At 34.2% G+C, this 13324-nt stretch overlaps 2 protein-coding genes across 2 annotated transcripts; one reads left to right on the plus strand and one right to left on the minus strand.

Annotated features, from left to right (window-relative positions):
- The first annotated feature begins 1586 nt into the window (after positions 1 to 1586).
- LOC132620360 (isocitrate lyase) lies at positions 1587 to 4232 on the plus strand. Its single transcript, XM_060335026.1, has 3 exons — positions 1587 to 1742; positions 2203 to 3805; positions 3920 to 4232. Exons 1-3 carry the CDS (start codon positions 1713 to 1715, stop codon positions 4012 to 4014), a joined length of 1728 nt encoding a protein of 575 aa, XP_060191009.1. The 5' UTR covers positions 1587 to 1712; the 3' UTR covers positions 4015 to 4232.
- A 317-nt stretch (positions 4233 to 4549) lies between these two features.
- LOC132620361 (syntaxin-132-like) lies at positions 4550 to 13091 on the minus strand. The gene is made up of 12 exons (XM_060335027.1): positions 12858 to 13091; positions 11771 to 11884; positions 11572 to 11628; positions 10399 to 10447; positions 10025 to 10113; positions 9854 to 9927; positions 9691 to 9733; positions 9552 to 9612; positions 9419 to 9444; positions 9250 to 9327; positions 8593 to 8739; positions 4550 to 4945 (listed from the first exon to the last, which is right to left on the minus strand). The coding sequence occupies exons 1-12, from the start codon at positions 12873 to 12875 to the stop codon at positions 4784 to 4786; spliced, it is 918 nt and encodes a 305-aa protein (XP_060191010.1). The 5' UTR covers positions 12876 to 13091; the 3' UTR covers positions 4550 to 4783.
- Positions 13092 to 13324: the final 233 nt, after the last annotated feature.

A 13324-nucleotide genomic window follows, 5' to 3' on the forward strand; every position in this document is an offset into this window, starting at 1 on the left:
GATCCAAATAAGTGTTTTTTTACATAATCAAGAAGGAATATTTTTTCCCCAAATTTTCCCTTATTTACATATCTCTAAGAAGTTGGTTAAATTATTCAAATTTTGTACATAAAATAATTAAAGGTAATTTAATTAAAATACGTTAGGAATAAACATTTTTTTAAGGGATGTGCCAAAGGAAAACTGTTCACTTCGGAGGGAGTACATTATATCCCGACTTCACTTGAGACTTCTTTGTGCATGAAGAATGAAATCACACTTATGTGTTAATCATAGAAAACAAATATATTTTACTAAAGTGACATCGAAAACAAATATATTTTACTAAAATGACGGGTCTAAAATTTTAAGTTTATGGGTTCTTGATTCTAGTAAAAGAAGTTTAGTAAATTCTGAATAAATTATCTATACATAGGCTGAGGCACTAAGCCTAGTCGGCTCAGAGCTTGGCTTAGCTCGCATGTATTCCGCTTAGCGCATCTCAGCTCAGCTCGGTTCGATTTCAATTAAAATTTAACTTGCCTCGGCTCGATTAAAGCTCGGTCTCGATCGGTTCAGCTTAGTTGGCTCGCTTTAGTCGTGTAATGATTACTGTAAAACTAAAATTCATCCATTAATCTTAATTAGTTAGTAATATGTCAATTTAATAATTATTGTTTATTACAATAAATTTGTAATTTTACACTTCTTTAATTAATTTGATGTAATTAAACTTTTTAATAGACATATTTACTTGTGACTACTTTATGGATGATACAAAATGTAATTAACATTTTATATTTAATTTTTTAAAAAATTAAAGAAAATTATTATTGTAAAAAAAATTGGAATTTATTATTTCTTTATTTTTAGTTTATATTCTTAGCTTGAAAGTTCTATTCATTGCTCCATATTAAATTACCAGACTAATAATTCAATCACACTTGACTGCAATTATCAATTTAAACTAGTAATGCTATATTATTTTAGTCAATTTATTATAAATTTAATTTTTCTAATGGTGCAGCACTATGTAGAACTAACCATTAAAGAACCGACTTGGGCTCGGCTCGACTCGCTCTATTGGGTTCGGCTCGGGTCGACGCCCAGGCCTAATCCATGTGTTTTAACACAAGTACAAAATTTAAACCAAAACTATTGAATTCTTGTCAGTAACCAAAATCGTAGCTCTACCTCCGCTAACTCATTGACATCATATAATTAATTTTTGGTGTTCAGTAAAACAATCAAACTAGTTCTGGATTACCCCAGGATTAGAAAACCAAACATAAGAGAAATGATAAGTGGCATGGTGCAAAAAACAACAGATTAAAAAGAAAAACAAAAGTAGTTACAATTAGAAAGAATGAGGTCATCAAAGAAGGAAACGGACAAGCACAGTTGCTAAATTTGTCGTCGATGGAAACAGCCATTGCCTCGATATCAACACCTTTTGGGCAATGCTTCAGTTTTATCTTCATCAAGATAAATAAATACAGTAGATAAGGTCTAAATTATTTGGCCAAATGATGTGGAAAATTATTGTTTTTTTTCGTTTTCTTATCCTTCCCTTGGCAATTGGCATCAGTTTTAAGAACCATTACCTACCTTTACTACTATAAATTGAGGGTCCTTGCCACCAACCATTACATCAACCATTCATCAAAGCAATTGTATAGTTACAAACTTGTGTACACCAAAAAAATAAATAAATAAAATTAAGAGTTCTAGCCATGGCTGCATCTTTCTCAGTTCCTTCAATGGTAAGATGATCATCTTACCATCTTTTCTTTCCATTTAATTTTTTATACTGAGACGGATTTAAATGGAGTAACATGCACAAAGATATCTTTAAATTGAGACATTCAATTATTGTTGCTGTGAAATTTCTCTAATTATTTGAGATCATCTCACCATCGTTTCTTTCCATTTAATCTTTTTTTATACTGAGACAGATTTAAATGGAGTGACATGCACAAAATATCTTCAAATTGAGACGTTCAGTTGTTGCTGCTGTGACATTTCCTTGTTTACTTAAGATCATCTCACCATCTTTTCTTTCCGTTTTATCTTTTATTTTATTCTATACTGAGACGGATTTAAATGGAGCAACATGCGCAAAAATATCTCTAAATTGAGACTTGCAATTGTTGTTTTCGTTAGATTTCTTTACTTGCTTTCTTGCTTAGTACTTATTTGTGAAACTTTAATTTGCATGAACAGATTATGGAAGAAGAAAGGAGATTTGAAGCAGAGGTAGCAGAGGTGCAAGCGTGGTGGAGCTCAGAGAGGTTCAGGCTAACCAAGAGGCCATATTCAGCTAGGGATGTGGTGGCACTAAGAGGAACCATGAGGCAAAGCTATGCATCCAATGAGTTAGCCAAGAAGCTGTGGAGGACACTCAAAACTCACCAAGCCAATGGCACTGCCTCAAGGACTTTTGGTGCACTTGACCCTGTTCAAGTCACCATGATGGCTAAGCATTTGGACACTATCTATGTCTCTGGCTGGCAATGTTCTTCCACCCACACCAGTACCAATGAACCAGGCCCTGATCTTGCTGATTACCCTTATGACACAGTTCCTAACAAAGTCGAACATCTGTTCTTCGCTCAACAGTATCATGACAGGAAACAAAGGGAAGCTAGAATGAGCATGAGCCGAGAAGAGCGGGCGCGAACTCCTTTTATTGATTACTTGAAGCCTATCATTGCTGATGGTGACACTGGCTTTGGTGGTGCCACTGCCACTGTCAAGCTTTGCAAGCTTTTCGTGGAGCGCGGTGCTGCTGGGGTCCACATTGAAGACCAATCATCAGTCACCAAGAAATGTGGTCACATGGCTGGAAAAGTTCTTGTTGCTATCAGTGAACATATCAACAGGCTTGTGGCTGCAAGGTTGCAGTTCGATGTCATGGGGACAGAGACGGTCCTCGTGGCTCGTACTGATGCAGTTGGAGCAACCTTGATCCAAACCAATGTGGATACAAGAGATCACCAGTTCATTTTGGGTGTTTCGAACCCGAACCTCAAGGGCAAGAGTTTGGCCACTCTTTTGTCTGAAGCTATGGCCGCTGGCAAGACAGGGCCTGAACTTCAAGCCATTGAGGATAACTGGCTCGCAATGGCTGAACTCAAGACATTTTCTCAATGCGTCGTTGACGCAATCAAGAAAATGAACGTTATGGATTCCGAGAAGAACAGGAGATTGAACGAGTGGATGCATCATTCGAGCTACGAAAAATGCCTTTCACACGAACAAGCCAGGGAGATTGTTGAAAGACTTGGCCTTCCAAATCTTTTCTGGGACTGGGATTTGCCAAGAACCCGAGAAGGGTTCTACAGGTTTCAGGGTTCTGTTGAGGCTGCCATCGTTCGTGGTTGGGCTTTCGCTCACCATGCTGATTTGGTTTGGATGGAAACTGCAAGTCCTGATATGGTGGAATGCACGAAATTTGCTGAGGGAGTGAAGTCTATGAGGCCTGAGCTGATGTTGGCTTACAATCTATCTCCATCATTCAATTGGGATGCATCAGGGATGAATGATAACCAAATGACGGATTTCATTCCAAGAATAGCCAAGTTAGGTTATTGCTGGCAGTTCATTACTTTGGCTGGTTTCCATGCTGATGCACTCATCGTCGACACGTTTGCTAAGGATTTCGCAAGGAGGGGAATGCTGGCCTATGTGGAGAAAATTCAGAGAGAAGAGAGGAGCAATGGTGTTGACACATTGGCTCATCAGAAATGGTCTGGTGCTAATTACTATGATAGAGTTCTAAGGACAGTCCAGGGAGGTATCACCTCTACTGCTGCTATGGGCAAAGGTATAAATATCCAACCTTCATTAAGTTTTGCGCAATTTTTACGTGTTAGTGCATAGAATTTAAACTTTGATAAGAATTGTTTGTAACAACTTATTTGAAACATGGTAATTGCAGGAGTGACTGAGGAGCAATTCGAGGAGAAGTGGACAAGGACAGGAACAACAAACTTGGGTGATGGAAATGTGGTGATTGCAAAGTCAAGGATGTAAGGGGAAAAAGTGAGTTCTTTTGGAGCATGAAGAAGATGTGGGGAGCTATGGAACTATCTCAATTTTCAAGTACAATAAGATTTTTCAGCTTTCTTTAATAATTCTTCAGGGATTTGAATCATTTCGGGCGTTATTTTGGCCCTCAAATTGCCTAGTGGTGTTATCAATTGTATCTCAATCTCTATTTGGACTTAAAAGTTGTTCTTGATTTCCAGTTAGTGACTGCTTAATGGATTTCTTGATGCTTTTTGCTAAGCTGTTCAATCAAAGAAACGTAGTATCTCTAAAATTTCCATCAGACAACTGTCTAAACTGATAGCTCCAAAATAAAAATAAAAAATTTAATGAGTAATGACTTGTAAGCTAATAACTCAACGATGTGACCCAAAGATCTTACCTGATTGGGTTCTAATATCGACTTTGATTTAGATATCTTGCAAACTGTTGTGCCCTTGCCTGAACTTAGCTGAGAAGCATCAATTGTGTTCATATAAAAAAATTTAAGTCAACCAATTAGCAAAAATTTAGATCCCAATAGTAGTGCAAAAAAGAAATCAATCTGTTAAAATTCTTATTCTCCCATATAATACAGGCAACTTATTATCTACTATAAAGCCAAATCTCCCCTTATTAGATACAGAAATAATACAATGTGAGAAGAAAAAGGATGATACATAGAACAAAAGAAGAGGAAACAGGGAAAGTGGAATGGGAATTAGGAAGTAAGAAATGAATTCACAGCAAGTAATGTTTGATTCTCTGTTGCTGATTATTTCTTCCAAGGTTTGATTACAGAGAGCACGATAATAGCAGCAATAATCAGAAGCAAAATTATGGCGATCATCATGCATTTTCTTGATTTCTTTTGCAAGCTCTTTGCAGTTTGAAGAGCATCTGTACCCATGTTAACGTGGTCCACTGCATATCCCACCTGGAAATACAAAGGAACAAATTGAACCAAGATAATTTAAGTACTTAATGAAGAGCAAATGAAATTAACTAATGTGAGTTTGGCGAATCTAATATCTGCTTGGACAAAATGTGCAGCTATTTTACGAAGGAGACACTATTTTACACATCAACCTTGTTCATAATAAGTGAAATGAATTACTTAACAAATAAAACGACTATCAACAGGTTAAACTAAACTAATAATGGAGAAATTACTTATAAGGATAGATATATACTAAGCAATTTTCTTATGACCTGTTATAACAGAATTATCAGTAAGCACACTTACAAAATCACAGCAGAAGCCAATAACCGAAAAGAGAAGCAAAACAAATGATGCCACAATGCTTAACTTGTTTCCAGGAAAAAAAGTTAACTTGTTTAGGAACAACACAGGAGAGCTCCCACTGTTTTTGGGTTAAACTTGCAAAATAGTGGTCATAACAAGCAATGAAATTTACCACCATGACCGGTCACCCTTCACTAACCAAAACTTGAATTTGTATCCTAAAATTTAGTGGGCGTTTGGCCATAAAAATTATTCACTTTTTTCCGAAAAATTGTTTCACTTTTTTTACTTCTAGCGTTTGGCCATAAAAACTATTCACTTTTTTCCGGAGTTGTATTCCGGAATACTAAAAACAAGAAAAACTTGTTTTTCAAAAATTTTCAACTTTTTTACACTACATTTTACCAAAAACTACAATTTTAAAAATTATGACCAAACACAACTCCAACTCCAACTCCAACTTCAAAAATTCCAAAAAAAGTGAAAAAGTTTTTGGTATTTATGGCCAAACGGGCCCTAATAGTCATTTAATTAGTTCTAAATCAACCAAACCTTATAGGTACCTATCAAAGAACCAAGAAGTTGCATCATGGGGGTACAATGGTATATTTACAGAATTGTCCTTCTCTTAGCCATCATTCCTAAAGTAATTTTTTTTTTTTTTTTTTTGGGTAATGAAAGATTTTATTTACCAAATCGGACGATATGTAAAGGTATATGACTTGGGTTGGACCAAATTCCAACCTCAGGTCTTGCTACTTACTGTCAAATTGCTAATAAGCCTCTAAACTACCAAAAACTGTCAAGGATAATAATTTACGGACTGTAAAATACTAGCTAATTCCTGAAATAACTTATATCCATAACATGTCAATTTATATGGCACTCGTTCCATCTTAAGCTATTCCAAAAGATTTAACATCTAAACAGTAAATTCTCAAAGCTTGTCGTCCTCTTAATCGTCATTCTTCAAATTTTGCTCCCTCACATCCCTGTTAAAATAAAATTACATTCTCTGTGTCCTTGTAGGCCATTCTATTTTAAGGTATCCTAAAATATTTAACATGTTTATAACAGCTTTTACAACTTTGTGGAGTTCAGATTCATTTAAATAATGAAATTTATGTTATGTTTTATATCTTTTAAAGTTAACTTTTCAACTATTACGTTCATTTTTTTCGACTAATGTTTGCGTGTATATACCAATCTAATATCATAAATAATTATGTCAATTCAACTAGTGTCACGTAATTGCTGAGAAATAAGAAGCAATTAAAGAATGGGGATCCTATTGTTCAGAATGCAAAAGAATTATACCTTAATAATAATGGACCTCTATTTTTTATTTTTGACTTTTGTTGTTACTTTTTTATAAAGGCAAATAGAAAGAAGAAAAAAGAAAAAAAGAATTTATACTAAGAGGGCAAAAAAGAAAGAAAATAGAAGAAGATGAAATGCAAGTTTCAGCACATTACATATGTGAAGCAGTAAATAGATCTAGGCATCATGAATTTCTTCCAAAGATATTAAGGTAAAATTAAAAGTAGGTATTTCTAGGACTTGTAGTTGAAAATAGCCATAAATTCAAAAGTCATTGAAAAATCACTATTTCTAGAATCCATGGCACATCCATGGATTTCAAAATCTATGAAATTATTCTGGTTTTTTACTTGTTTAAATTTTCCTTCGAAATTAATGACACTAGTATGGTATGTGTGCGCCCATGACACTATCATGATATTTCTGCATCGAGATTGCTACTTTTCAATGAATTTTCAAATATCGACTATTTTCTAAAAATCAGTCCAAAAAGTGGTTAGTCCATGCAATCTTTACAAAATAATAACATTGTAATTAGCTGGGTCCAATTGATTGAGGACATTTCAAGAAAGGCCGACGTGCACGGATGATTTTTGGATTAGTATTTAGGTTATATCAGTGCTGCCGAAAAATTTACTATAAATTATTCATTTCGAATAACTTCAAACATGAGGTGTTTTTTATGGCTGAAATTTAAGCACATATGTCTAAACTCCTAACACATATGCTTGAAATTGTTCTAAAGTTGGTAAGATGTGCAAAATATTTTAAAAAGTGAATATAAATAGCCGTGTCCAACTAAAGTACGTGTAAAACTTGTACTTCACGAAATCCCAAACTTCATATTTTAAGATCATTTAAGAAATTATATCTAAAATCCGTGTTTGATATAATACTTGTTATTTTGCCGATTGAGTAAACCCCTTCATTGATTCCTAAACTTTCCTTGGTAGCTGAAAATCTGAAATCTGTATCCGATTTTAGATAATCTATTTGTTGGTCAGAATCATTAATTAAGTTTATAAGATCCTAGCTACCTTCCATACTATCCATTGTCTAAGTATCAATATAGAGATTTCAGTTAGTTCTTTCTAGCAGAGTAATAATACTTATATAAAAGAGATTTAACAGATTTTTATTTATATATTTGGAGAAAGGGTGGGGATTAAAAGGAGAAGATGATAAAAGACTTACAAGTAACTTGGGACAGTTGCTTCAATCCTTTAAGAATGGGATATTCCAAGAAGCTTGGCGGCCGTTAAAACAGTAATAATATCACGCTAGTTAAAAACGATAATTACATTATCCTTATTCTTTACCTTGAAACAGCAACAGGTAAGAAACTCCATTTAAGTTCATTAATTTGACGAACAACGAGAGTAGCTAAGCAAGAAAAAGAAAAATGCAAAATAGACAAAAATAGGGGTTAGCTATCGCTTAAAAGATTAGTCCGTTAAGAGTCGGAATTTACTATCAAGAGAAGAGGGCAAAATTCACATCAAGTGCCTCTAAACGACTGCAATATATACTAATCACATTCTTAATGGACAATTAGCAGACTATTTACGCCAAAAATTAGTTAACGAAGTGGTTAAAAAATATATATATAATCAACAAGGAAGTTGTAGACGCCTACACAACTAGTGTGAAAATGTTGAAGTTTAACTATCTATCGCCCAGTAAGCCAAGGCAAAAACACAAGTCTCATGCATAGCTTGAACACAAACAGTTAAGCGCCTTTGTCACTCTTCCGAAGAAGTCTGACAATGAGGGGGGTGGCTATAATAGCAAATATAATTATGAAAATTATAATGGCAATGCAGTTGCACTTTCGAGAGTTTATCAGTAGTCTCTTTGCGGTCTGAAGAGCAGTTGTCCCAGATTGGACATGATCAACTGCATTTGCCACCTGAACAAAATTACCATTGAGAAATCCAATACAGTGCAGTGGAGACCCTTTCGTTTTTAAGATAGCAATATGCTGAGGAAATTAAATAACAGGAGGGTTGAAAACAAACCTGTGTTTCAATATTATCTAACAAGTCTCCTTGAGCTTCAACTAGAACAGCCATATCTAGATAAATCTGATGCAGATCAAGGAGCTTTCTCTCAATTTCCTTCACTGCATCATGTCTTTCCTGAATTTCTTCTACGGTGCTTAAAACCTACAGTAGAGCATATTACCAGCTGAAATAGGAAGGGAAAATAATAACGACAGACAAATGTATTTTAAATTTCTAGAGGGAAAAGGTGAAACACGCAAATTGTTAGAAGACGCTCAAAGTATAGAAAATCTCTTCGGGTTGCAGTCTGCTGATGAGGCGACATGAGATATTTACTGTAGAACTGGGATGTGCGCTCATAAAACTCATGTTTCCAAACTAATTACATAAAGATACATGGAATTCAAGGACCGCGTATGGATACGTTAGTACGTCAAAGGAATTCAAATGAGCTCAGCTGGTACTATTTCTGCTAGCTGAACAAGAACATAAGAATTTATTGACACAGAAACCATGCTTCCTCTACATTTTATATGTACCTCATGGCTCATGAAGTAATATGTTGACAACAAACAAAGAGAAAGACTCCAGAAGTGGATGGCACATAAATTAAGTCCCAAATTCTGAAAGTCAAAAGAGAAAATTACAGTAGAATGAAGTAGTAAGAGGTACCTGTCCACGTCCCATTCCTTGGATAGCATTCTGGAAGATTTGTTCACTACTTCCATTTTCTATCAGGTTGTTGATTGTCTAACATGATGATTAAAATAAACATTAGAAAAAAGAAAAAGAAAAAAAATCTTTATGACCAGGATTATCATTGACAAGATATTGCACTCACCTCCTCATCTGGTCTAGTTCCAGTGACTGTTCAATTGTGAGATTAAAACATGATAAAACCACATATTAGATCAACATATGGAAATTCAGACATTGATAAGTTATATTTCTGTTGTAAAATGTGGGATTCAAACCTGTTATCACCCTTCGCTCTACAACTTCACGATACTCGTCGTCTATTCTCTGCCTTAATGTCTGGAAGAACATAACTTATAACCAATTTAAATTAAAGAGAAAATACAGCACAAAGCAAATAACAAGACTTGGCTATACCTGAAATTCTGTCATAACATCTCTGAACTTCTTTGTCAAGGCACTGCAAAAAAAATTTTTTAAAAAAAATAAATAAGAAAAACACACACAAGTACGACTGCTCAAGCACAAGAAGTGGAAAATAACATCAAGCAATATTGAAAAATTATGTTTATCAATGTACTTGGTCATATTTATCCTTGATCTGTCAACACTTGTACCCTTTCCACATCCAGGCTTTTGTCGATTAGCCAAGTTCTAAAGAAAAGAGAACAATTAGAGTGCTTTTAAATGATGAGCATTGAACTCAATAACTGCTTTACTGATCCAAATATAAAAGAATAGACAAATTTACCTCTTTATTTATTGCTTCTATTTTTGCTTTGACATTTCTTGCAACCTTCCCAACTTCATCTATATCTTTCTCCATCCGCTTCCTTATAGCTGGAAACAAGGAAAAAAACACTTGCTTGAGAGCTTGTGGTTAGCAGGCTACAGATTATCAAGAAACAAATAGTCGGCAGAGATAGATGAACTTATCCATGTTAATATTTCACAAGTGCATTCTAGTAAATGGATTGAAAAAGTACTAGGCTTCTTTTAACTGAGCAACTTGAATATCTTAGAGTTATATTTTACAATACAATTACAACTTAAAAGGTAAAAGAGATCACAATAATAGTGAATCTGTTAGCTATACAAGACATTATGAAATAGTACTTATCCGACCTTTCATTTCTGATGCTTTAGTAACAGATTTTGTTTCCTCATTAGCATCCTGAAAGATAAGTCCAATTAGTAAATAATCTCTGACTAGAGAAAGGGTAAAAATTTTTTGATCAGATGGAAAAGATCAAAGTGACACAAACAATTAATCACTGAACTTCAGCATTTTATTTCAAAATGAGAAGTGAGTTAAAAAGGCCAAAGTGAAAACTGATTATTCTCCGACTGGCAACCAAGATTATATTTTGTCATCAAGTGGAGCAACATAATTCTGTTTTTTTTTCCATCTATTCTCCCATAGTTGAATCCGTTCTCATACCATTTATCCTATTCCGTCCCTTAAATGTCATCCTCCTGAACATAAATCCAACAGAATCACAAAGATAAAGTAAGAACCCTAACTGTTCTAAAGTTCTCTAATAAAAGTTCCGATCTCTGGTAGAATGAAACAAAGTATACATCTGCTATTTGCTAATATTTCTTCTTAAATAACAGACTTTTACCGTACCTTGGGAAGGTGATATTGATTATATATAAATCAGGAGGAAAACAAAATACTGCTTAACTATGAATAATTGGCCTTCAACACTACAATTATTCTCTTGATTTTTTATCAACTAACTATTTCCTCAGACTGCAACCAAGATTATCTTTTGGGTCCAAAAGAACAACTACCTTGACTATTTAAGCGGGTACATACAACCTCCCACTAGCACAACTACTGGGTAACTCAACCACCAAGGCTAAAAGTAAAACACCTGACTTTTTTGTCTCTACTGGAATTTGAACCCCGGCATGAAACCAACTATACTGCTACCAATAGTTCTTCTTAAGCAAGAGACTTCCATAAAACATCGGGGAGATGTTATTTTTTATTTTATATATAGCAGGAGAAATACAAATATTTTTTTTTCCTTCAACAGTATAGATGCTACACTTCCAACATGAGAACATTTAACCCCCGACTCAAGAAAGCTCTTCAATGTAGCACTCAATTTTCCAGGATTGATTTTACTGTAAGTTTAAAGCATGTAAAAAAGCAGACATGAACGAAGCCAAAACATGTATTTGTTGAATTTGCAGTTTCTCAAAAGAAGAAAGTACAAATAGATCTAAATGGCTTCTGAACAGCAATTAAAACTAAAAGCAAAGGCAGAGAATATGCATGAATGATACCTTAAGGCTCTTCAGTAAACCAGAAAGTTTATCCACCTGCTTCTCGATTTCTTGTATCTACAAGGGAAAGTACTACACGTCAGAAGCAAGGAGATAGGAGAATAAACTTTTTGCAAAATTGGTTCTTGTAGTTTTATCTTTAGATGACAATTGCACTACTGATAATCTCAAAATAACTCAGGGGCCAGTGAAGTGATACCTGCTTATTAAAGCTGTCCATGCCAGAATCTGATTGGCTCCTCGTAAATCTGTTGCCCATCTCGATATCAGATTGTTTGGAACCATTATCTTTGACATCAACGAAGCTCGAATCCTGAAACAGTAAAAGAAATTACAGAACAGTAAACTTTAAGATCATATCACCCCCACAGACAAAATATAGGAAAAATAATACTCCCTCTATCCCAATTTATGTGAAGGTTGTGTTCGGAGTACGAGGGTAAGAACACTTAATTTTGACTATGAATAAGTATATAGATTTTTCAAAAGTTTTAAATAAAATTTACATATTTGAAATCTACACGAAAAGTACTATAAGTCAACATAGCTAATGATTCAAAATATTTTTAAAAAGTTTGAGAAAACTATAGTCAAAGAAAAAACTGTTTGACTCTCCACACAGCAACAACTTCACATAAAATTGGACGGAGGGAGTAATGATTAAGTTACAAACTTCATTACTAGTGCTTGCAATACAAGAAAATTTGATATAGATAAAATTAATCAGGAAAACAAACAAAAATATCCAATGTTATTAATGTATCTGCAGTTAGGCTTGGTTAAATTGCAAATAAAGTTCAAAATAGCTAGCAAGAAAGACAAGAAAATGCAAATAACTACACAAAGAAGGATATAGATGAGTAACCTTAATTCTAGTCCAAACGCTACCTATAACAAGACTGATATTAGTTCTTAGAGGAGTAACCTTAATTCCAGTCTAGATGCTACCTATAAAGGTTGGTATTACTTGTTGAATAACCAAGTATGCAGTTGATACATATGAGATAGCAAAGAAATTACACAAAATCCAACCTTTTCAAACTTCACCAGACTTGTATACGCAAAACAAGGATACAAAATTCAATTCACAGCAAAATAAAAACGAAAGCACACACATGCAATACAAAAACTGAAACCAAAGAAGATATATAAGAACCCCATCAACAGAATACCAAGTAAAAACACAAAAAATTTATTCTTTTATTTCATAGTAATCAAAACAACAAAAGAATTCAAGGGGTCTTGAAAATAAAAAGCAAATAATAAGATCAAGAAAATCAACTAACCGCTAGCAAGTCATTCATGTTTTCAAGAATTAGTGAAAGAGAAAGAGTTGTGAAAATTGTTTATGGCCGTCTAAGAAGAATTAGTGTATGTTGATTGTGATTGTGATCGTGATAGAAAAGCAAGAAAGCTAGTAAACAACAGTGAGAAACAAGACTGGCAAATATTTTTTTTATGAATGTTTGTGGGGTTTTTCTTTGTGTATGTAACCTTTGTCTTGTATGGGCCGTATGACCGGCGTGACAGTTGGAAGACGAGAAGGACGAGAAAAAATCGTAAAAGTTACTTATTTTCCGTGGTTCATTAATGTACGAGTATGGTGTTGTATTGTATTGTACTATATGAACATCATGTTTGGATAGACTGTATCGTTTGTTGTGGTTTAATAACATTTGTATTGTTTGCTTTGACTGTATGGTACTGTATAATAACTTGTAAGTTTACTAAAATATCCTTAACTCTTAATTAG

The sequence above is a fragment of the Lycium barbarum genome, chromosome 11 (assembly GCF_019175385.1).
Source record: "Lycium barbarum isolate Lr01 chromosome 11, ASM1917538v2, whole genome shotgun sequence".
Classification (NCBI taxonomy): Eukaryota; Viridiplantae; Streptophyta; class Magnoliopsida; order Solanales; family Solanaceae; genus Lycium; species Lycium barbarum.

Bases quoted from the DNA above. Each gene is read 5' to 3' on its own strand.
- LOC132620360 (XM_060335026.1), top strand. From the start codon at position 1,713: ATGGCTGCATCTTTCTCAGTTCCTTCAATG. The intron at 1,743-2,202 runs GTAAGATGATCA...TTGCATGAACAG, and splicing joins CTTTCTCAGTTCCTTCAATG to ATTATGGAAGAAGAAAGGAG. The intron at 3,806-3,919 runs GTATAAATATCC...TGGTAATTGCAG, and splicing joins TACTGCTGCTATGGGCAAAG to GAGTGACTGAGGAGCAATTC.
- LOC132620361 (XM_060335027.1), bottom strand. The intron at 11,629-11,770 runs GTATCACTTCAC...TTTCCCTTGTAG, and splicing joins TGGACAGCTTTAATAAGCAG to ATACAAGAAATCGAGAAGCA. The intron at 9,445-9,551 runs GTTTGAATCCCA...ACAATTGAACAG, and splicing joins AGAGCGAAGGGTGATAACAG to TCACTGGAACTAGACCAGAT.